Here is a 25,693-nt window from a genome sequence, read left to right as displayed (position 1 = left end):
CATCATCTTGGCTCTAATCCCTGTAATGGCTTGATGGTGTGCTTATCATTCTTAGTGAGGAGAGACTTGGTTTCAATCCCAGGAGGGCACAACAGAAATTGGACAATGATGATAACCAATGGTAGCTCCGTTTTCACGAGCCATCATCTTGCCTGTGACTTTATATTAGCTATAAAATGATTGTTCTCCATCAACTCTTGGCAAACAATATTTAGCAGGCAGCACAACCACATTCCTTGCTGATAAGCCACAGTTTCAAAATATCAGCCCAAGCACGGACTCCATAAGTGGTAAATCCAAGACATCGATTTATAAAGATTTATAACGCACCGGGATGTGTTCTGCTTCCTCCCTCCGTTGACTGGCAATTTCAACAGATTATTTTCTGATAAACCTTTATGCTTTAGTTGTGTGCACTGCTAGCATTCTGCTGCTCTATTTCTGCTTCTACACTGACGTCTCTTGTGGCTGGGCCAGCCTAGCTCTAACTAAGCATATAGTTCAGCCTGATTGCTTTCTGTGACAGGGTGTCCACAGGTAGGGTGGGAACCAGCTGAGGAGGCAAATACTGGGCTCATTTGGGATGTTGTGCTACATGCATGGATGCCTGTTTGGGTCCTATGAGCTCCAAACTGTTGTCTTTGCTCCAACGTCGGCAGATGCAGGGCGATGCAGCCAGGACAGGAGATAAAAACCTGTTCTGACAGGTGGACTGCTCTCAACGCTCCCTCTCAGAGGCTCACTGTCGACTTCCTCATCCAGCCAGTGTTAGGCACGATGATTTCCTTTCCACCTTGTGTTTACACTGATACCAAAACTACAGGTGATGTGTGTGTATACAGGTCAGTTGGCGTCATACAGTCATAACAAACAAGTACATTTTGTTTGTCATTTCAGAAAAGGTATACCAGTGTCAATAATACAGAGACATACTGTATACATTTTTGTCTCCATACATTTAAAAATTACAGACCTTACCAGTATTATTGAGTAAACGTTGGGTAAACCTCACTGCATTGTGGAGAAGTCTTGGTATCATAGTTAGTATCATGGTCAGTGTCATGTCAGTATCATGGTCAGTGCCATGGTGGGTCTGTTACGCGGAAAAGTGTGTCCCAGTATTAATCTGTGCCCGTCCCAACATGCAGTTCGCTGGTGACACTGGTGACACGTGATTTGCGGGGAGATGTGTGATTTGCGGGGAGATGTGTTTCTGACTGACTGACTGAAAGACAGCGAATAGACAGGGAGCGAGCGTCCGCTAAATTATTAGATAGATATATTGTTAAATATATTGAAGAGCCGTCTTGTGTGAATGAGTGGGTGCATTTGGTTCCACTTCTTCTTTGGTTCCACTTATAGTATACTATATCTTTCTACCATCTTTTTGTCTTTATTTTTTTTCTTATTTTTTAGCTTAGTTACAAAACACATTTACCACTTAAACACTAGGCAATTTGAATTTGGTAATGCATGAATGCAGTTAGGATACTTCTGGTCGACACTAATGTTCCACTTGAAGAGGCAGAAAATTCGCATTGGATTTCACACAATGACATGCAAATGAATTAACACCTAGCTTGCCCATCTTTTCGCCCTGCTTTTAGTAGTACTGTAGTTAATACACAACTCTTTGTAACAATGTTACAAAGATTTGTGTTGGGGGTTAAGGAAATTTATATTTTAATTAGACCTGTCAATGTTAAAGCGATAATAACGGCTTAACGCAAATTAATTTTAACAGCACTAATTTTTTGATGCGCAATTAATGCGCATCAAAGTTAGTGAAGTTTGATAGAGTGTTGAGAGACTTGCGTGCGTGTGAGAGAAAGAGAGAGAGAGAGAGAGAGAGAGAGAGAGAGAGCTCAAATGCAGAATAAATATTGATATGAAAAGGTTGAAAACCACTGATTTTAGGATAAAAAATATGCGATTAATTTGCGATGGACAATCATGCGATTAATCATGATTAAATATTTTAATTGATTGGCAGCCCTAATATAAAGATTTATTTTAGGGGTTAAGGAAAATTATATTTTAATATATTTATAGGCATAAGAACATCACATTGCTTTACATTCTACAAGCTTGTCTCTGCCTCAAAATGACTTGATTTAATTATTGTTATATTTAATGTTTTATAAGCAAATCTACTCATTAGGAGACCTGAGTTAGATTCCACAAATAATACATTGTTTTTTAAGTTTTCATTTGTCTAATGCTGTTAAATGGGATACACACAGTTTTGTTTAAAGAAACAATTGCTTTTTAATTCATCCTACGGATTCTGGATTATTTTCTTTATTTTCTATGTTTATAAAACATAAAAATAAAAGTAAAAATTACTTTGAAATGCATTCACCAATGAATCTAGTAAAAAACCATGGACTCACATGTGCCACACTGTGGCTGATTTTCCACACTACACCCATTGACACCTTTAAATTAAGTGTGAATCGTGGTACCACCAAAGGGGGTGTGGCACCACAGAGGCACCACGGAGGCACTCAAGTGGTATCACTGCCAGTCTCAACTGCTCACCACTGTATGTGTACGAGCATGGAAACCTGCAACACGGTAACGCTGTCACTTCTCGACCGTTTCGGACGTGGGAAGGCTCGCCGGAAGAAAGCTTGACCTGCATAGCAACCGTTGCTAAACTATTTGGCTTGGCATTGGACAATCGCTTTTTGGGGTGGGATTTAGTGAAGGGCTAATTGTTGACCACAAAATTGCCAGACTTGGCACTGGCAAGAAATATTCTGTGCTGGGGCATAACCCCGCCTTATGCTGACATGAAAGTAGAGCTCCTGATGTCTAAATTACCTACAGAATACAGTGAAAATGTATTAATACTCCTTGTCTCCTTTGTACTTAAACACTACGCTTTTCCTTCTTGGCATGCATAACGTGGCTGCTTGTGGGCTGAAGAGTGGATTTGAACAGGTGGTGTGTTCTCTCAACATATGGTCTATGGATTGTGGGATCAAAATCAGATGCTGTCGGTAAAAGAGAGAAAGGAGGAAAAAAGGATACACATACTAATTGCTGTGAAGATATGACCGCCATAGAGCAGTACTAACCAATAATAACTGTGAAGACCCACCTGGTCTATTCGATAAATAGGATAACGTGTAGACATGCATGAGCACATACATACAGTTGGAGGCCATCGATATTGTCCTTTTCTTTTTGCTGAGGTTTGCGTGATCTGCGCAAAACCCCTTTTGGTGTTTTAAACATTATGTTATAATTTAGCTATTGAAAAATAGCAGATCTACAAGCTCATAGCGCGCCACCGAGTGGCGCGCTACGAGCTTGTAGGTCTGCTATTTTTGAAAAATCGTGAAAATATTTATTTCAGAAAACTGGAGGATTTAGAAGGATTTTTTTAAATTTTGAGGTCAGGCCTAAATGGGTCAAAATGATAAGGGACAATATCGGTGGCACCCAACTGTAGGGGTACAGTATATCTCAACAGTATACAGTGTGGGCCGTGTGCCCATCCATCCCCCAAAGATATCTGTTCAGGTACGAGATAAGAGGAGTTGTTTTACAGCCTGCCATTTGAATGATTTATGCCAGTGGTCCCCAACCTTTTCTGGATCAGGGTCAACTTGAAAAAGGCATATCAGCTGCCGTGTTAAGTGATCAGGTGGGTGGGCCATGATTGATTTTAATGATCAATCAATCAATGTTTTTTTTTTTTTTTTTTTAGATAACTATATAGTATAATAAGTATATCGGTATCACAATGAAAACATAAGGGACCACCATTCTTGGCGACGTAACTAAGGTACATTTCAACTTACAACTTACATATACATACTTACGTTACCTGTTAGCTAACCAATATTGAAACATATCGGAATTACGTCACCATTGACGGCCAGTTATAACCCGACTTTAGTATTTAATTTCAATGTTTTACAGAGAGGCAGAGATTTGAAAGTTCGTAGCGGTCGACTGCTCTGCTTGCGCTCCACTTGTGTACAAAGCGAAAGTATGCACTCGACAGAGTGCAGTTCTAGTTTACATAATTTTGAACATTTATGGAAATCTTAGTGTTTTGCTAATCATTTTGGAACCCACTTGCAATATCCTCACAGTCCACCAGTGGGCCTCAGTCCACAGGTTGGCAGTCGGTGATTTATGCTCTAGCCTGCAGACAGTATCTGTTGGGAATCTTTATTGGTTCCACAACAAATAGACAATATAGAATGTAAGGCTGGGGACACGTTCTCCTGGGTGAGTGCGACTGGAGAAACTGATTTGTCACCTGGCACTGGTCGCTATGGAGATAAATGATATCTCTCACACCCCGGGTCCCCAAGACACAGTCTCTGGGACGTGGAAATGGATGGGATGGTAAATGGAGAGTGGGCGGATGAGGATAATGACCCCTCACTTTTTCTGTCACTCTAATATGACAGGGAGTGATAGGCTTCGTTTGTGTGGCCCTTTGTTTAATCCCAAACGAGGAGGGCTGTCTCCGCCCTCGTGCCCCGCCCCGAACCCATGCACTCCCCCTTTCTCTGCACACCTCCCATTCTGAGTCCAAGACCAGGAATCACAAAGCACTCTGGGACAAAATTGCAGGGAGGGAGGAAACTGCACGTTATCTCTAAACGTGGGGGCGGAGAATAGAGCAAGGCAATTGTGTAAGAGAGAATGGTTCCCAGTTGGATGCCTTTAATAATGTTCCCTGGATGACAAAAAAAGACTCGCAAAAGAAGGGTTGCTCAAGGTCAACTTACTGTACATGCAGGCCCCTGATGCCAATGAGCGTGTGTGTGTGTGTGTGTGTGTGTGTGTGTGTGTGTGTGTGTGTGTTTGTGCGTGCGCGTGCGCGTGTGTGCGTGTCTAGCCGTCTTCCGTCTATATGCTCAGTGGACCTCTCAGTGGATGTCTCCAGGTCCTTTGTTTACAGAGGCGATAACAAAGCTTTATTACAGTGAAAATCGTTTGAAAATCCCCCGCCAGACCGAAGGGATCTGTGACCATTCTATAAAACATCCGCTTTTTAAACTTTTCACTCCTATACCTCCACCACCATAGAGGGTTTCTAAATAATAAATGCCAAGGGCTTCGTCATCGATCGTAGCTCAATCAAGTTTTTGACACAGCGCCTTCGCTCATGGTCTCTCGTGCAAGAGGACCGGGCTGCACTTTACATCATTTGAAGAGCCGTCGGGCTCTTTCAATAAGCGTCGCTGACTTTAAATGGTCCCCAGGTGTGCCGCGGCGCGAGAGAAAAGGTGATGGGGTCGGTCCGTGTCGCTGGCAGGAGCTCAATTTACATTCCGGGAGAATTCTCAGCAGAAATTGGCGACCTGATGCTTTTTAATTGTGCCTCTCGGGATGAAAGGAGGAAAAATGAGGGAAGAGTGGTGAAACGATTGAAAAAAATAAAAAGGAGAAAACGTAAGACTTTGAAGAGGAGTACAGTAGCCATGAGATAAGGGGAATTGTGAGACGTGTTCTGGAAAGCAGCACCTCATTTTTGTGCACAGATGCAGAAATGCAAAAATGTTGCCTGTAGCCAATCCCATTATTGGCTAAAGGATATCTATTGTTACCGGGAAATCTCTGGAGCGCAATATACTGGGCGGGGTGAAGGAGGGGCTGCTTTGACTACTAATGTAATGGTCTGTTTTTTCCATCTCAATCACGGGCCTCCCACTGGCATCTGTAACACCCTAGGGGTTCGGCTCGGCCATATACAGTATACCGCGTGGTGTGCTTAAGTTAGTGACCCACATATACGGACACAGGGGTAATGGCGTTGCTCACAGAGGGATGAACATCTTTAATGTGCCATTAAGGCTCTGGGAGCAGCTTCTCATTTCAGAGGGAGAGGAGAATGTGCTGTAGTACAGGCGACTCATAATGAGAGTGGGAAGCTACTAGTTACATCATATCTTTTTAAAATCCACAACAGTACCTGAGAGGGAGGTCTAAAGAGGATGTGCACTGTACTGTAAGCTGCCAACAAGCCATACTAGTTTTTAAACAATAAGCTTTATTTGCATTGATGCTCTTTCATAGCCAAAGCACTGCAGCATTAAAACAATATCAGCTCAAACTTATCAGAAGAACACTAGACTAGTGTTTCAACTTGTTCAAGACATGGTTTAAGATCTGCCTGTGAGCGTCAGACATATGCTCACATGGATATGCCTGACATAAACGAGTACTACCGACATAGACTTGCGTTGAAATATATTGCACAATAATCTGGGCAACACTTGGTAGTGATTTGTACTTTGTAGACACGCACTCATAGTGCTGACATCAAAGTGTTATGTAATAGGCTGGCTTCCACATACTCTGACGAGTACAGACCAGATCAGATTGCAAGCTCATAACACACGCCATGACTTCCCTAAATACAATATAATGGAGTGCAATAATAATGTTATACGGTCTGATTTATAAATACATTTAGTTGGAAAACTGTGTGCATGCACATTGTACAGACGTACATTCGATTCCAAACATGGATTTAACTTTGGTTAACATTCAGCTCACCTTGTTTTTCTTGGGTGCATCAAGACAACAAAGAGAGGATTTAGACTTTGGTTCCATGGCTGTTAAAGCAGGAGTTTGAGGAGCGGAGAGGAGAGGAGAGGGGGGGAGTCTTTGGGGCCCATCATTCTTGGAGCCAGCCTAACCATCTTCCATAAAAGAGGCTGGCACAAGTCGCTCATTAATCCCCATTGCCTCTTTGTTGGAAATAAAGATGGGGAAATACTGTATGGCTAAGATTTCCAAGGACACAATATGGGTAGGCAGGGTCGAATGTCTTAAAGAATATCACTCTCTCTTGCCTCTCCAGCTACTTCCCACATAGTAAATTCCTGACTATGAATTTAACTGCACAATGCATAGTCTAATAACAGCTTGGCCTCCCTATCCAGGCAGTGAATGAAGTGGTGAAGTCAGCACTGTCAGTAATACTGTGACCTCAGTCATGTCAATACAGCAAATTTTGTCCAGACACAAATTGTAAATTTGAGGGGATAGTTTCTACAGTGCCTTTGATCATGTTTGTCATGGTTTCTGTTCATTGCCATCATTTTAAAGGCAACCTACAGTATTTATAACTAGCTGGTCTATGGATTCACAATATCCCTCAGTCTACACTACTGTAGATGAGTGCGTATTTAACTGTGCACACACAGGTGATGTGGTTTGTGTTCAGTAATATTAGTTCCAATTGGGCCATATCGTTGAATACAGGGGTAGGCAACCATGTCCTTAAGATTGGAGGAAAATAAAGATTTGAATTTGAAAATCCAAACAAAAACATCCGTTCATATCGTTGTCGGCCATTCAATCACGCTCAGGCTTGCTCCCTTGACTGTGAAGCCCAAGGAATCATATCAGGGCAGTCAACGGCCAAGCACATTGGTGAGATTCCCTCCCTCCAGGATATGTGTCTACATGCTGTAGGCTAGACGAGAAGCAGTGCGTAGCCAAGGCTGAGCGGATCACTGGACACTCACCACCCCAGCCCCAGCCTGTTTCCACCTGTCAACCATCAGGCTGTTGAAAGACATGGTGACAGAGAGCTAAGCCCTTTCACCATGTGAGTCTTGGCAACATAGGCCATCACACAAGCATATCACTTCATGTGACGTCATCTAACTATAAATGCGTCTCTGTCTGCGTGCGTGCGTGTGTGTGTGTGTACGGTTGTAATGCACATAACTCGAGAACCGTTTGCCCAACACCGACTTCAAATTCGACACACAGTGCCCGGCCTACACCGGTGGCATACACCGTTGTCCAGAAACACCACAAAAGGCTCTGGTCAGGCTCTGCCAGTGGCCTAATGAGGCCAACTCCTCTCACCTGTGCAATTTCCAGCCTCAGCCAATTGATTGCCATGGCAACCCCACACCTGCCAATTGATTACTTAACCAGTCCGCTTTTCACAGTCAGTTTGCACTCTTCAGACACAGGCAGACAGACAGATACAGAGATCTCCATGTGGGACAAAGACAGACAGTTAAAATGGGTGCTATGACAATGGGTATTGAATTCTAGAGATCTACATATACAGTATGGGCACAAAAGGGACACAGACAGATAGTTAAAACGGGTGCTATGACAATGGGTATTATTAGGTTCCCAAGTTACATTGTTCCCAAAAGCTCAAAATAACTGAGTTAATTAACACCTTGCTTGCCCGGACCTATTTAATCCATTTAATCCATGTGCCCATCATCGCTCTGGTATCTGATGGCTGATAGATCCAAACAAGATGGAAAGAAAAGCCCTATCTATCCCTATCTGAGGAAAAAAGTCAAATTATTGCCATAAAAGGCTGCATAATTTAACACGACAACGGGGTGAGAGACAGATATATATATATATATATATATATATATATATATATAGAGAGAGAGAGAGAGAGAGAGAGAGAGAGAGAGAGAGTCACTTATTTTTCGGTTCCCACAAGAAAAGGGCATATTTGGGACATAGTTTGAATGGTGATTATTATTATTTTTGTAGTGATTATTAAAATGTGTAATTGTTTGACAGCCCTAATATCTATGTACTGTATGTGACTATGAATATGCTATTGCTGCTGATATCTGCTGCTAGAGTTCTCTTACTTGCTCAAGCGACTGTGATATTCAGCTTCTTCTTTTTGGGTAAACACCATATGAATATTTTATATTGTTTTCCTGTTATCTGACTTTTCCTCTGTTTGTTTCTCTATTTCTATGGCTATTTTTTGTAACTGCAAATCGTTGGGAGCTTGTACAGAACATATTTCCCCCTGCTCTTTTACACCTGCAACCTGTGAAGTGAAAATAAACCTTAAGTTGAAGTTTGCCCCCCAACTGAACTTCCCCGGTTAAAAAGTGTTTCCATAACGACGGCCGGCACCCCAGCCATGATGGGCCGCCACCACAAAGCTCTGATTTCCCCCCATTTCTCCTCTAGCATTACATTATTCACCAGCAAGCCCTGTGCAGCATAATGGTGAATATGAAGGACTTGATGGATGTTGTCATGAAGGTTGTTGCCTGTGAGAACTGCAACCATCAGCTACACAACCTGACGTTAATGGGCTGCCAGCTAGTTCCCGGTGCCAATCCACACCACAGAAGCAGATGTGAAATTGGATTTCATCTTCATGTGATCTTTCTGCAAGAGTGAATTTTTCCCCATCGCTTTCTCATATTTTCCTTTTTTTCTTTTTTTCCCCTGAACTATAGTAATACCTGCTTGGATAATTTCCTCACTTTTATCTATGCAATGTGCAATATATTTATTCTGTGGTGTTGGATTGACAAATAAACATAGTGATAACTGTGAAACCATCTTCTTTATTTCATAATGTTACATTTTAAAAATGTAGCTGGAATTTGATTTGTACATGAAAAATGAAGTGCTGTCATCAATATTTTAAAAGTTCCATTAATTATTTTTCCATTTTTGTTTTGATGTGCTTTTCTTTCTGAATCAAGGTCCTTACACACCTTGAATGTTAATTTCAGGCTATTGATTCACATTCATTTAAACTGCTTCGAAGACAACTTACAAGACCGCATTTACTATGAAAACGTCCATTTCCCGTCAGTCAGTCACTTATTATCCCCATAGATGGTCTTGTGACATCACGTGACATCATCAGGGATGGAGATCCCTGATGTCATAGTAAATGCGACCTGCTGTTGCATCCATATATGGAGAAGATCCCTGATGTTATCTATATTGGCCAGCAACTCTACATCTGACCTCTACATCTGACCTCAATCCTCAAACCCTTAGATCTCCATATATGGATAATTGGATATATGTCAGAACCTGTTCTGATCCATCCTTCCTCTTCGATGTCTCCCTTTTGACTGATACCTACCTGTCCATTCAAACTCTAGACGGGCTGTCCCAAACTTATTAGTGCAGCCGCGCCCGGCAGCCGGTGAAGTTCTCAACAGGCCCGAAAATGTAGGCCCGGTCTTACCTGGGCCCTCATCAAACCCTGTACACTCAAGAGAATGTCCCCGCTACCACCCTTATATCTCCATATAGGGAGCTGACCTGACATTCCATATGTTGATCTGACCTCATCAGACCCTGTACACTCAAGGCAAAATTGTCAAAAACGGCAAACTTTTCTTATGCTTTAAGTAGCATGTGACATGTCAAACTAGGGGGTTTTCATGATTCTGAATCCATTCCAAGCATTAGTTTTGCACAAAAAACACTCCTTGGGCTAAAAACGGCCATAGACCTGCCATAGGATGTTAATGGTAGGGTCACAAGAAACCCCTATAAAAACATGCCCAATAATGACAGCCGGTCAGCAAGTGGATTCATGAATATATAGAGACAATATTTTAGGCCAAAAAAAGACTATATACCAAATTTCCCAGCCGTCCACCTCGACTGCCGGACTAAAACAGCATTCTGGCTAATTGTCCATGTTCTGTTCCATAGACAGTCTTTTTGTGATCGTAAAATGCTGTAAAATGCTTGAGGGAAAATAATGGCCATTTGGTCATGAAAGAATATATTTGATATACAGTATGTATATTTAAAAAAATATATTGTAGGCAGTCAACTGTGTCAAAATTCCAACAGCATAATGATGTTTCACAATGAGTCAATGAAATCTTTGCTAATCTGTTTTGCATAATACTGATAAATTGTCCACTCTAAGGTGGGAATACGTCCTAACCACTTGAAGGAGTTCAAGTATCTCAGGTCTTGCTCATGAGTGAAGGGGAGGATGGAGCGGTATGGAGCGGGAATCTTGAGCAGGACGAGTGGTATTGCATACTTCTACCATGCTCTTGTGACGAAAAGAGAGCTGAGATACAGTAGAAGCAGGCCCCCGAACAGCTGGGAAACGGTGAAGCTTAAGGCCAAAGCTGGAACTGCAGGTGGGCGAAGTACATGCACAAGCGACCACGTAGCAGACCAAGGAACAACTGAGGGTATTATATCTGCTCATGCTGGCCTGGGTAAACCTCAGGATCGCCCAGTTAGAACTGGCTATTGGTGCCAGGTTAAGAGCCTTAGCAGGACAAGGCAGGATGTGACGACCCGACTCTGGATGTGCAATATGAACATGGATGGATGGTAGTTTTGCATTGCCCAGTGCGTTTCATTAATATCTTCACTCAGCTATGCAGAGGGTGGACTGGTGGAGGGTGTACTTTAATTCACTTTAAATCATTGTCTTTAGGCTTGCTCAGAAATTTGCTGGAAACTGACAAAAAATACAGAGATTATTATGGTCTCAATTACAGATAATGGTCCCTAGTACCTCTAAATACTGTGCCTGGGAGCTACAGACCAGTGTGCAAACTGTGAACTGCCTTCATTCATCGTTGTACGAATTTTTGTTCAGCATCTGTCGAATATTCGACAAATGCTTCATTTCCAATTAAAGCTCCCCATCATAAAGCCAGGGCAAACTTTGGTTCAAACTTCTTCTTGCTCCTAAACCTCATTCTTTATTAGGTTCTTTAAGGCTATAACCACATTCTCTTCCAGAGAGAGACTTCAGACTTGGTAATTACTCTTCAGTCCACCCAAACTGACTTGCCTGTCTGTCATTTGTCTCCATACCATCTGTAATAGTCTTGGCACAAGAGCCTCTCCTGTGAACTTAAATCCAGCTTTTCAGAGAATTGTCTAAAAGTCGTAGAATAAAGGAAGGAGATGTGAAGCAGAGAGACAGTTATTGAAACAAAGAGTGAAAAACAAGGAGGAAGTACCAAAGAAAATCCAAAGAGAGAAATATGCTATCAAAGAACAGTGAACATCTATTACTTACTCACAAAGACAAGCTTCTAATCAATCTAATGCATGTGATGTGTCTCATTACTGTATGCTACATAATATCCCTTGCTATCTCTTTTTTATCTTCCTTTCACCGACGTTGCCTTTTGATTTTAATGTCATGAATAAACTTTCTTTTGCAGATGTTTTATGTGGCAGATTAACAGCATTTAGCTGTGGACAAACTTGAAAGGATAGATCGGTCAATCAGCCTAGTCTGAAAAATGGAAGTGGCCACTATCACAACACAACACAACACTACTAATAAAGTTTCTTGGAACTGTACAGTAAAATATAAATTAAAAGAAAATAACCAACTAAGGAGTTTGTTTCAGGATTGGTGAGGGTAGCATGGCAATTTGCTGAAATTATACCAACTAGTGATGAGTAAGTAAAGGGCGGCGGTGGATCAGGGGTAGAGTGGCTGGATGGTAACCGCAAGGTTGCCAGTTCGAACCCGGGCTCCCCCAGAGTTCGTTTCAAAGTGTCCTTGAGCAAGACACTGAACGCCTAAATGCTCCTGATGTGCTGGTTGGTGCCTTGCATGGTTTCCGCCGCCATCGGTGTATGGATGTGTGTGTGAATGGGTGAATGTAATGCACAATCTATGTAAAGCGCCTTGGATAAAAGCACTATATAAATGCACCATTTACCATTTGAGTAAGAGCATAAGTAGGCTACTAATGTCACAGAAATATACGGTTTACAAGTTAAAACAAAATTATGAGCATGACGCTCTTATGAAGGCTGCCATAGCTTATTGTTGTTTCTGTACTGTCTTACTGACAGTAAAGATGACATTTTGGTACCATAAGTCCAATTCCAAAACATGTTATTTGCTATTAAACAAACCTCATATGAAAATTTGAAAAAGAGTGAGGAGGAGTTGGAGAAAAATACATACAGTTTTCATCAGCTAAGGGTTCAGATACCATAAACATACAGTAAAGGAAAACAGAGGGAGAGAAGTGTGTCAGTGTCCTCTTTAATTGAGATAACTGCTATTTTCAGCCACACTGCAAAATCATGAGCATTAATTTGACTTTACTTTGACGCTCAACTGTGATACTCGGGTCCAATCAACACTCACAGAATATTACACTGTAGATCATAACAAGGGAAAGCAGGGAAGACATGGATTAGAGTAAAAATAGAGAGACGATGAAAGAAAAAGAAGGCTTATAACGGAGTAGGATGGAGAGGGGGAGAGAGAAACAGTGCCAGATGCTTCCGCCGCCGTTGTGACGTTGTGCCTCTCTGTGTGTGGCAGAAGGGACGTTCCATTGAATCGCAACATATTGACATGCTTCTGACAAGTAGGCTAACTGTGGATCCAATCTCACTGCATCTCTGTTTACTCATGGGGTTAAATTAAAGAACACAACATCCAATTTCATACCTGGCTTCCTCCAACACACTTCACAGTATGACGGTTACTCACTGACGATGCGCACGCGCGTGTGTGCGTGTGTGTGTGTGTGTGTGTGTGTGTGTGTGTGTGTGTGTGTGTGTGTGTGTGTGTGTGTGTGTGTGTGTGTGTGTGTGTGTGCAGGCATGCGTCTCCATCTCCCTCGCAGATGCTATGCTTACTGTGTAGTAAACAGCATTGTGGCAAGGAGGAACGCCATACCAGATTCACACGGAATGGAAATTAATTTGGTTATGGGATTTGGTTGGAGAAACTACTTCCCGCTTCCCTCATTCTTGAAGAACAAGCTATTTCTCAACAGCCGATAGTCGATGTTGTTGTAGATTTTACCGCGTTAAGGTGCACTGAACAGCGAATGGCTGTGCTGCATGGATTAAAGATGACGACAGGCTGAAAGAAACTGAGGATTAGACCAGACCATTCAGAACAACCTTTTGCCCTGATAACGCCATTCTTTCTTTCTCGAGGCAATGGTTTGAAGAGTGTTCCAATATAAAGCACTAAGCCCTAAAAGTGTCTGTGGTTTACAGTGGTTTTACAAGGGTGTTTAGGTACAACATGGAGTGTCTAAAAGCCCCTTAGCTGTTCTAAACCTAGCACATATACCTTTCATCAAATAAAGGCATATATAATTTGCTATAATTTATTGATAACAAATAATAATTTTTCCACCAAGCAATGTAGTTCCTAAGCTACATTTAGCAGAATGGTTGCCAAGCAACACACAGACGCAGCAACGTACAGATGCAGTGGAAAGCATGTTTAAAGATTGGGGTGATTGTTAACATTTATCTGACTATTCTCAGCACACCCAGTAGGTATGTAAGCAGCGAATGGAAAATATAGTCCGTGTAACATTATAGTCTAATATAGTCTAACTTTGTATCTTATTCTCTATCCTGTCCATTGAGTAAAAGAATGGTCCTTTAAAAAATAATTCTAGGTTAATCAAGTTCTAATCAAGCCTTTTGAAAGTATTCTAAATTGGGGGTGAATCAAATATGGCCAGTCCATTACAAATGTATTGATTATAATACCAGCTGTATTGTGTTGGAATATGAGGTGAGGCGTAGCATATGGTTTGTGGAGAGCCCTTTAGAAAATATCTTCTCCAAATCCAAACTGGGACCTATTAAGAGCAATGCTGCCATATTGCAGGTGTTGAAAGAAGCGAGGCGATCAAATATATCTGAGAGGTCTTGCATCATCGACTCAATAATCCTCATTCCCCAAGGATGCGATAAAGAACTCAGGTGTGCCAGACAGCGCCCATCCAGCCCTCATTAAGAACTGATCCGCCTTTTATTAAAAGATTTATCAAGAGGGTTCTCTGGAGCTCGGCAGCATGAGAACTGTCTCATATGGTTCTTTGTAAGAGACCTGAGGAACCTTCTGGGTATGCCTCCAATTATGTCTCCCACCAGACAGTGGTGGGTTGGATGGGAAAAGAGGAGACATAGTGACAGGTACTGTACGTGTTAGCTGAGACGCCTACAAGTGTGACTTCTGCAACCTTTATGTGACAGCCTGGCAATGATAGTGATTATTATTATTATTAAATTGTTTTTATTGGTTTTTTTTACACACAACAAGACATAGCAACATACATATATACACCACTAGACTACACATAAGCATACAATACATTAAGAACGCCTTGGGAAAATAAGTAAATAAAAAAGACTGAAATACAGGACCAAAACAGACACACAATAACGTAAAATAAAAATATAAAGGTTATATCATATTGCATTACATTACAATGTTCTCAAACAGATCGTCACCTGCCATACAAGAATTTAACTATTAGACAGCTGTCCTACACCTGAACATCCTCAGCCGGGAATCTTTGTTTAAAATAGTCCAAAAATGGCTGCCAGACCTTATAGAATTTCTGGGCGGAGCCCCTGGTGGAATATTTTAGCTTCTCGAGTTTTAGGTGTGCCATCACATCTCCGACCCAGCGTCGATGTGATGGGGGAATAGCTGATTTCCAATTAAACAGAATAAGGCGTCGGGCCAATAGGGAGGAGAAGGCTATGGCGTCGGATTGGACGACTGATGCCGTCATTTCACCAGGGACCACCCCAAACACAGCAATGAAGGGGTTAGGACTGATCTCTTTGTCACAGATGTAAGAGAAGGTCTCAAAAACAGAAAGCCAGAATTGTGATAATGATGGGCACGACCAGAACATATGACAGAGAGTGGCTGGAGCCTGGTGGCATCTGGAGCAAATCGGATCTACATCTGGATAAATCTCAGCAAGTCTGCTCTTGGAGAAGTGTAACCTATGGAGCACTTTGAACTGAAGTAGCCCATGTCTGATGCAGACAGAAGAAGAATGAATTCTTTTAATTGCCATTTGCCAAGAATTGTCCGGGATCTCAAGTCCCATATCATTACACCATGACTCCCTAATACGTTCCAGAGACGGGGATGCCATCTCTTGAATATCGCTATATATCATGCTCACCATTCCCTTCTGGTGTGGGTCTCCCTCCAGCCACTCGTCAAGCCATCTATCTGCCCGAAGTAGAGGAAATTAAGTGACATATTTCTTGGCAAAATCCCGTGCTTGTAAGTACCTGAAAAAATGTGAGCGAGGAATGTCGTATTCCTCTCTCAACTGTTCAAAGGCCATAAACGACCCTTCTTTAAACATATCCTTCACCCGTTTTAACCCCTTCCTGGCCCATAATTGAAATGCTGTATCCATAAGTGAAGGTGGAAAAAGCGCATTAGACACTAGTGGGAGACAAGATGAGGCTTCTTTATACTTAAAGTGTGTCCTAAACTGCGCCCATATACGGAGTGAGCCACTCACCAAAGGGTTATTTGTAAGGCGTTTTTTGCTGAGTGGAAGTGGAGCACAAATCAGTGAGGATAGTGACACAGGGTGAGTGGAGTGTTGCTCCATGTCAACCCATACCATTCCCCCTCCCCCATATAACGCAGCCATCCAATATGACAACTTATGAATATTCGCCGCCCAATAGTATTGTAGAAAATTTGGAAGTGCTAATCCTCCATCCTCCTTCTGTCTTTCCAAAAATGCCTTTCTAATACGCGGGGTGGTCTTATTCCAAATAAAGGCTGAGATGGATTTGTCTAGCTCTTTAAAGAAGGATTTTGGGATAAAAACGGGCACAGTTTGAAATAAAAATAGGAACCTAGGCATAATTGTCAGCTTAACTGAGTTAACCCTGCCGGCCAGTGATATAGGCAATGTTGACCAACGAACAAGGTCCTGTTTAGCCTTTTCCAGGGCTGGCCTAAAGTTCGACTTGAATAAGTCCCCATATCTACGCGTCACAGTCACTCCCAGGTATGTGAAAGAATCAGAAACTACCTTTAGTGGATATGACCCGAACGACATCTTCCGAGCTAACTCACTAGCAGGGAATAACAAACTCTTAGAGAGGTTGATTTTGTAGCCTGAGAACCTGCCAAATCTTGAGATAATATCTAATGCTTTCGGAATGGAAATATGAGGGTCAGACAAATACAGGATCAGATCGTCTGCATAAAGTGATAGTTTATGCATTTGGCCGCCCCTAGCAATACCGGTGAGGTCTAAGTCGCCCCTCAGAGCGACCGCCAATGGTTCAATGGCGAGATCGAACAGTAGAGGGCTCAGTCCACAACCCTGTCTGGTGCCCCTCCCTATTTGAAAATAGTTGGAGATCATCTTATTGGTGCGAACCGAGGCCTGTGGTGAAGCATACAAAACCTTAATCCAGGTTAGGAAAGTGGGCCCGAACCCAAACCTCTCCAAGGTCGTGAAGAGATATTTGTATTCAATCCGATCAAAGGCCTTTTGAGCATCGAGCGATAACAGGACCTCCGCCGTGGGCGGGGCATCTGGGGAGTAAATGATATTGAACAGCCTGCGTACGTTACCAAAGAGTTGACGCTCCAAAATAAAACCTGTTTGGTCTGGATGTACCACCGTATGAATAACCGACTCCAATCTACTAGCCAAGGCCCTAGTTAAAATCTTATAGTCACAACAGAGTAAACTGACCGGCCGATACGATTCACACTTCAGAGGGTCTTTTCCTTTTTTGAGGAGAACTGAGATTGTGGCCTGTGTCATTGTGGGTGGAAGTGACTCCTGTTCCAATGCCTCTGCATATACACATTTCAAGATAGGAATTAGCTTGGAAGCAAATGCTTTATAAAACTCAATTGGGAAGCCATCTGGCCCTGGAGCCTTTCCACCCTTCATCTTCTTAATGGCGCGATCAATTTCAGCAACAGACAAGTTACGATCAAGGTCAGACTTGTCCTGATTACTTAGGGTCTGTAATTCAAGGTTATCAAAAAACTGAGACATCTGTACATCCTCACACCCCTCAGAGGTGTAGAGGTCCTCATAAAACTTCTTAAATTGGTTGTTTATGGCTTTTTGATCTGTGGTTATTCCATCTGAGGTGTCAATCTCAGCAATAAGTCCGGCCTCAGCAGATTGTCTTAGCTGGTGGCAAAGCAATTTGCTGGCTCGTTCACCATGTTCATAGAACTCCTGGCGAGATCTAAGGTCCTCCACCACCCCAGAAGATAAAATATCAAACTCTGTCTGCAAAGTAACTCTCTCCTTATATAAGTCAGTGGATGGTGAGGCTGAGTGTCTATTGTCAAGGTCTTTTAATATAGATGTCAATTCATTGAGGCGTGTAGACCGCCTCTTGTTCAAACCGGAATTAAAAGCAATTATCTGGCCCCGCAAATATGCTTTCATCGCTTCCCAAAAGGTACAGTGGCTTGTGTCTGGATGTTCATTTGTTTCCGTGAAAAAATCAATTTGGGAGTTGATAAAAACAACAAACTCTTCATTTGACAATAGACGTGAGTTCAGCCGCCATATTCGTTGCGGGGGTTCGTTGTTTGGAAAGCTCAATGTCATAGTGACTGGACCGTGGTCTGAAATAACAATGCTCTCGCACTCGCTTGACTTTAGAAAAGGGAGAAGCCTCCTGTCCAAGAGAAGATAATAAATCCTGCTGTAAGACTGATGTGGTGCAGAGAAGAAGCTATATTGCCTAGACCCTGGGTGTTTATACCTCCATGCGTCAATCACTCCATATGTCTGGAGAAAAGCCTTAATTGTCTCTGCTGATTTACTCAATATTCCAGGTGTTGTTCTGGATCTGTCCAGCAGGGGACATAGAACCGCATTCAGATCTCCCCCTAGTACCAAGTTGTGGCTATTCAAGCCTGGCAGCAGAGAAAACACGTCACTGAAGAATTTAGCATTATCCCAGTTGGGGGCGTAAACACATGCCAGTATCACCGGTATATTAAACAGATGTCCCTGCACAATAATATAACGGCCATCACTGCCCGATATCACCCTTGATTGTACAAACTGCACATCTCTATGTATAAGAATGGCTGTACCGCGGAACTTGGCATCAAATTTGGAGTGGAAAATCTGGGAGAAGCCCCCCCTCTTCAGCATGTTATGGTTCTTATTAAGCAAATGTGTTTCAGTCAGGAAGGCTATATCGGTTTTCAATTTTGATAGATGTGCAAATATTTTGCTGCGTTTCACTGGGTGGTTAACCCCTCTAGTGTTCCATGTTGTAAATTTTGTATTGGCCCCCCCAAATATATTAGAATTAAGTACAGCCATATCTGGGTGGGAAACATAACAAAATGACCTCCCGGTCAGAAGCAGCACAGGTACAGTACCATTTAGTTAGCCGTAACTCTCTGCAAGAACAACGCAACCTTGTAGACATGAGCAAAAAACATGAAGGAAAACAAAAGTACAAACACATAACACAAAACATCCAAAAACCCCTCTGCCGGCCCCTCCCCCAATGAGAGACTGCAAAAACCCCTGTTCCTCTGTCCTCGTTCGACAAAAACATACTCAAAGCTTACCCTGTGGGGCTGAGCCCTACCAGAGCCGTGCAATATTTAAAACAAAAATAATACCAACCAGTCTGACCACAATCGGTCTTTATCTATTATAATAAACTGAAAAAACATGCTCGTTAAAATTGGAACACTGAATATCCATCTGCATGACATCACACAAAAAAAAAAAAAAAAGGTACAAATACACATGTACACGCACATGCACATGCACACGCACACACCCACACATACATACAGTAATAATAGCCACTTTGAATGGTACATTTATATGCCTACACGCACGCACGCACACACACCCAAACTCACTCACACCAACACAATGCACACATGCATAATGGCAAATAAGGACGTATATTCCAGTAGGGGGCACCCCAACACTGTGACCAAATCTCTGACAGAATCTCTGAAGTACCCTCTTGGAAAGTGCCTCGTTGGCCTGACCCCGGAAGTGAAAGGAATAGGGAAACGTCCTTCAAAATAAAACGTTGAGGTGTAATAATAAACAATAATAATATGGGCTGGCCCAGCCCACACAGCATAAACGCGACCCACTCTGCACCTCATTCACAAGACGAAAAATAAACTATATTCTACAAAGCAAATCAGTGTCCCCATTTCCGGTAAATACATTAGATTAAATTAGATTATGAGGCCAGCCGCGTCCATATAAAATGGACGCAACCAACCCCACTTACATCATGGGGAGAGTCGGGAGTCCACAGACTCGGCCAGTCCCGTCTGGTTTAACCTCAATCACATTTCACATGAGAAAAAGAAAAAAGAACCACAGCCTTCGAAGCAATTCAGTGTTCCCACATTTGCTAGATGCAATGATAAATTATGATGAGGCCGGCCGCGTCCACACAAGATGGACGCGACCGACCCCACTCCCAACAACATACATAATACAAAGTGAGCGTCTCACAGCACACAAATAACACCGTCGTGAAGCAACGGGATAAAGCAGACAAGATAATAGAAATAAAATAGAGAATGAGAGGATGTGAATGTTCTTCCTTATGTTACCGAAAACAAATATAAATAAAACACCCCCCCCCCCCCAAACGCTGCCAATTTCACTGCGCAAACCCCGTGAAATATATAATACTACATATATATTCACACACAGTATTGTTAACCCAGTCCATAAACAAATTGAAAAAAATAAAATAAGGAACACAGCGGATCGGTCCAAATGTCCCGTCAGTATCAGAACCCAAATAGTAAAAGTAGAGTGCAGCCTACCCGTGCCACGGCGTTCATTCCGGGGAAAGAGAAGGAATAAAGTAAAACGGGCACAAAGATACACACCTTTAGTTGCCGGGTAAATATAGCGTATCCATAAAACTTAAATCCTTACGAACCGGCCGCTGAGTCCAATCCGTTTATAGTCCGCTGGGCGCTCCATGAATAAGAGACGCTACATCAAAGCCATCAGATAACCATTAATCACTCGCGTCGCCGCCGCTATTTCTTTGGATGCAAATTCTTCTGTATGAAGTCTTTAGCCTTTGCAGGATCCTTGAAACTTGTGCATTTGCCATCCGATGTTGTTATTTTTAATTCTGCAGGATACCATAGCCCGAACCTTACCCCTTCACAGGACCTGAGCAAGCCCCGTGCCTCATTAAATTTAGCGCGCTGTTGGGCCACGGCGTGCGTAAAATCTTGATGGACGTGGATAACATCTCCATCCGTGGTGGTCACTCGGTTCCCCTGTCTGGATTTCTTCAGAATTTCTTCCCTCTCCTGGAAGTAGTGACATCTGACGACGAATGCTCTCGGTGGAGCGCCGTCTTCCTCACTCCTCGCGCGTAAAGTGCGATGGGCAATATCCAGGGTGGGTAGCTTGGAGAGGTTGAAGGCGTCTTTCAGGCACTGAGACACAAAGTCGGTTGGACGTTTTCCATCCTCCCTCCTTTCTTTAATTCCAGTAATACGCAAATTAAATCGACGGGACCGAGCCTCACCATCCTCCAAACGGGCTTTATGGGTTGCTAGTTCTTTCAGAACCGCCGCAAGATCTCGTTCCAAGGTGATGATCCTATCAGACTGGTCGCTGACGGCAGCCTCCATTTGCATGAACTGTGTGCCCAGGGCCTCGATCCTAGCGTTGGCATTATCATTAGCCTGCTTAATTTCCGCCCGGAGATGGTCGACCTGGGTCTTAATCCCCTCGACCTGGGCCTCCCCTTTGTCGAGAAGTTCCTTCCTCAGATCTGCAATAGCCTGGAGGATAGCCTCTTGTCCACCGGCCGGTGTAGCCTTAGCATTAGCAACATCAGGGCTAGCTTTATTCTTCTTGCTCATTGTCGCCTGCAGTTTTATAACGACGGCAAAACTTGTGAAAATGTCCTCAATGACTCTGTTAATATTCCCAAGCACGTCTGTGGCACTTTTGTGGACAAACTGATTGTTTAATTACATAAAACACAATACTGGTAGGGAGCTCAACCAAAACGTGATGTCCTCACATGGCGCTGCCCCGGAAGTCCCAATGATAGTGATTATAAATATAATTTCACAAATTCTATGCTAAATTAACTGTATGACACTCACAAAAAGGGTGCTCAATGGAGCAACAATCTCCACCAGGAGGCACACCACAAGAGGTAGACTGTCTAAAGAAGTTAAGTAAAACGGTGTCTCTCTCCCTCTCTCTGTCTCTCTGCGGGTCCGGTGTGTGTGTGTGAGTATAAATACAGTAGGTGTCAGGCTTTAAATGTGCACACTGAACATGCACATGTGCGCATGTTAATGGTCTCTCTTGTTGACGCAATCTTAAAACATTTGACCAATGAGCTCTACAGTGTTTAATTCACCACAACAATGTCAACGAGATTCACAGGAATACATGCAGAGATTAACAACTATGGTAAGAGGGTCATAATAATCACCCAAAACCCAATACCCAAAAGTAACAACAACAACCCAAAGATGTTCCCAAATGCCCCCAAAATACCCAAAACAGCCCAAATAACACAAAGCAAGGCCGAAAGCAACCCCAAAATACCACAAACTACAGAAGAATATTAGAACTTGTGCTGCCTTTTCTTCTGATGCTGATTTACATTGATGATAAATAATACTAATACATTTTTGTGGCGTTGTTTTTTTTTACCATCCAGGATGTCTGGGGGGAATGTTATTTTCCAGCCTTTGAATAAAGAAAGGTCAAAACCAGAAATTACCAGCCTAACGCAACCATTGCTACATGCTTTATTTATTAAACAATAATGTTAATGAAGAATATCGTTTCTTGAAGTGTTCGGTTTTACAGTGCAGGAGTTCAGACCTTTGTGTGCATCAGACCTCTCAATAAATCATATTTCACATACTGTATACCAAATGATTCAAATGAAAAGAAACTAATCTCTGTGTTGTCTTTTGATGCCCGTGGGCAGGTGCTGCCACTCACCAAACATGTTGCCAATATGTCCATTTCTTGTCAAAGGCCGCAGCTCGTTTTTGCCCCAGGCATAGAGCTTGTAGTTGTCCCAGGCAAACTTCATCATCTGCAACACAAACAGAGGGCAGACACACCGGTCATCAAGGCTGATAGAAAAACAACCTGCCCCCAGACCGAGACGTAATTAAACCAGAGTGGCCCTGGGCAATGTCAGTGATGGTTTATTGATCAAGACTGGATTAAGGACGAGCATGCAATTATCACACATAAAACACATTGCTAAACAATGGGATTGACACTTCTCCTGCAGCTAGCCCCTGCAAAATTAAAGTTTTGAATGATGTCACAGGATGAAACGCAAGATAAATAGATTATAAAGCATCTGAGGAAGGAAAAGCATTCTGAAATCGATCTCCTCTCCATGATGTGAGATGGATAAAGTGAAGAGAGAAGAAAAGTGTTTGCCGCAGTGAAAGGGAGAGTGACATGGGGTAAATTATGAACGAGAAAAAAAAGGGATTTTTATAATTTCAGCTAGAAGGGACAAAATTGATCAATGCTGCCTGGAGCAACACACTTATAATTATCTTAGATGAACATGGGGGAAGTTGGTTGATATTAATCGAATATATTTGTGAATTCCATGCAAATGTCACAGAAATTAGCATTCAATCCAAAGCTTGCCAATGTTTCACTTTTGCAGAGTGAATACTGATTATGCAGTACAGTATTACTTCATATGCCCATTAATTTCAGAAAGGGCATACTGTACATCTTATGAAGGCTTAATGCTCACTGATGCTTGGTTTGTAACAAAACAACTTGTTGTCAATGGTCTACTTGAAAGCTGGTATAAAAGTGTGGCTTGTATGTTTCGTTATGAAAATCTTAAAACAGGTGGTGGTTAAGGTGCATAAACTGACATGGACAAAATTATTGTGTTTAGCTTTGTACTGTTGAGCTGTGGAGTTTTACAGTGCCATTTCAGTCATCAATACCGTATGAGACTCCCAGGGGTCCTGAGGAGTCTGGGACTCTTAGTCAACATACAGTACATAACATAACATTACCACTGACAAGGCTGTAGCAGAATATCCTCTGGAAAAAAGAAAAACACACCTGGCTGAAACATCTACAATACAGCCTGTTTTCACTCTAAAACAACCAACATTCTCCATATCAGATGGATCATGGCACTGGCTGTGATCCCAAAGACCTTGCAGGTGAGTATAAATAGATAGAGGTAAGAAAACTGAGCAATTAATGTGGACGTCTGTCTGTCTGTCTGTCTGTCTGTCTGTCTGTCTGTCTGTCTGTCTGTCTGTCTGTCTGTCTGTCTGTCTGTCTGTCTGTCTGTCTGTCTGTCTGTAGACATGTCGCTACTCCTCACTGGCTGCACCAATGGCTCTGAATTTCCACACAGACATTGACCATTACAATTATGGAGGGCGTAACGAGGCAGTTTTTTCAATTTAACAAATTTGTTTGTTAGCGTCTTTCGACAACTCTGCTTAACTCCAGCACTGAAGTTTTCTAGCCTGGCGCAGCCACACTTCACCCGCCCCTATTGCATAAGCATATGCCCCGAGGCAGTGTTGTGTGGGGCGGAAGTTCCAGACCCACAGGATTCCGGCGAGCCGCCCTGCGTCCGAAACGGTTGAGAAATGACTGTGAGTTACTGTGTGGGTGTCCCTCTACTGTACCTTCTACTGTACTATACTGGCACACCCGAAATCACCATATATACAGTTAATATGTGCGTGTGTGCACGTGTGTGTGTTAGGTTGCGCACAGGTGGTGAAAAACAACCGTGCTTTTTTCGTGCTCAGACGCACCCACCCAGCCAGACAGACAGCCACCCAGCCACACACATAGCTCCGTAAGGGAGTGGTTGCACCACTCAAAAAAATACACAAAAATTAAAATCTTGCCATTATTTTGGCAAAGGTATGTCCATATGATGACCACGGATGTGGTCTAAAAGTGTGAAAATGTATTTCACCGAGAAATTGTGGCACAAATCAATTCTTTCAGAGTGAACATTTTAACTCAAATCTTTGCTTCTGGGAGGGTCCCTGGAAAACATATTTTCAGATGGGGGTCGGCGGCCAAATACAGATCCTTGATGTGAAAAATGTTGAGAACCACTGATGGTTCTTCAGAAGACATTTGTAGAATCGTCCTCAGGTCTAAATGGGTTAAGGGAAAATAACAAATGTATGGTTTGAAAGTAACCAATAACTTTCTTTATTTCCAGTGTTCCATCAAATCAGCATTTCAAAAGCTTCTTTCACATTCCCACTTACAAATAATTGGTGGCAATTTATTCAGGGGTATGCTGAGACAGAGTGTGGATGAATAAGCACAAAGCATGAGTATTGGGGACTAGCAGCAAGGATATTGATGTTGCGAATACTTCTGTGAGGTAATCATTCTCTCAGGGCAGTGTTGAAAGAACAGAAATGGCCACAGTGTCAGTATGGATGGAGCCTGTCAGCCTGAGCTTACATCAGACAATATTGGAGCGCAATGTTCTTTTCCCTACAGAATGAAAACCTTCTGATTTCAAATGTCTCAAGTTTCATTTGAAACTCTATATCCATTCCTTGACTGCATGAGGCAGTAGTGTAGCGTACTTAGGCTCTCTAGGGACTTAAAAAGAAACATAGACCAAAAGTATTTAGTATTTAAAAGAAACAGACCAAAAGTATTTAGTGTTTAAAAGGAATGAAGGACATTGTGCAACACAAAATCTCATATAGCATGGATATAAAACATGCCAGAACAGCAATAGTTTATTACCAACATCAAATAAAGCAAGGAAAACTAGAAAACAAAGGCAGATGGTATGCGCAGACAGCATGGCTATTAGGCATAGAAAATGGATAATGGCAGCATGAATCACAATGTCATAACTCTAACCTTCCAGATGCTATCTTTTAAGCTTTCAGAAGATGTTGGCTATTTAGATATTCACGCCTTTCAGCTTAGAGAATCACTGCACAACAAATTCTGTTTTACTGCATGCAAATCAAATGCCTTCCAGCTGTACCAAAATAAAGCCCACGTCCCTGACCAGTATGCAAGTCAGCTCTCCTCTCCACTATTATAGCTTCACGCTGGGATAATTTTCCATGAAAACATGATCTATTGTGATC

The 25,693-nt window shown here is 42.4% G+C and overlaps 1 protein-coding gene across 2 annotated transcripts in view; it reads right to left on the bottom strand.

The window, feature by feature from the left end:
• Positions 1 to 25,693, bottom strand: part of LOC306925293 (mannosyl-oligosaccharide 1,2-alpha-mannosidase IA) — a 249,564-nt gene that overhangs the window by 113,603 nt on the left and 110,268 nt on the right. For both annotated transcript variants that reach the window (XM_079504034.1, XM_079504033.1), the window contains exon 2: positions 22,545 to 22,641. In XM_079504034.1, coding sequence (XP_079360160.1) covers positions 22,545 to 22,641 — 97 coding nt within the window. The remainder of the gene's footprint in view (positions 1 to 22,544; positions 22,642 to 25,693) is intronic.

The sequence above is a fragment of the Electrona antarctica genome (genome assembly GCF_951216825.1).
Source record: "Electrona antarctica genome assembly, chromosome: 6".
NCBI lineage: Eukaryota > Metazoa > Chordata > Actinopteri > Myctophiformes > Myctophidae > Electrona > Electrona antarctica.
The sequence above is the reverse complement of the archived record's forward strand: the minus strand, read 5'-3'. Positions and strand labels throughout refer to the sequence as shown.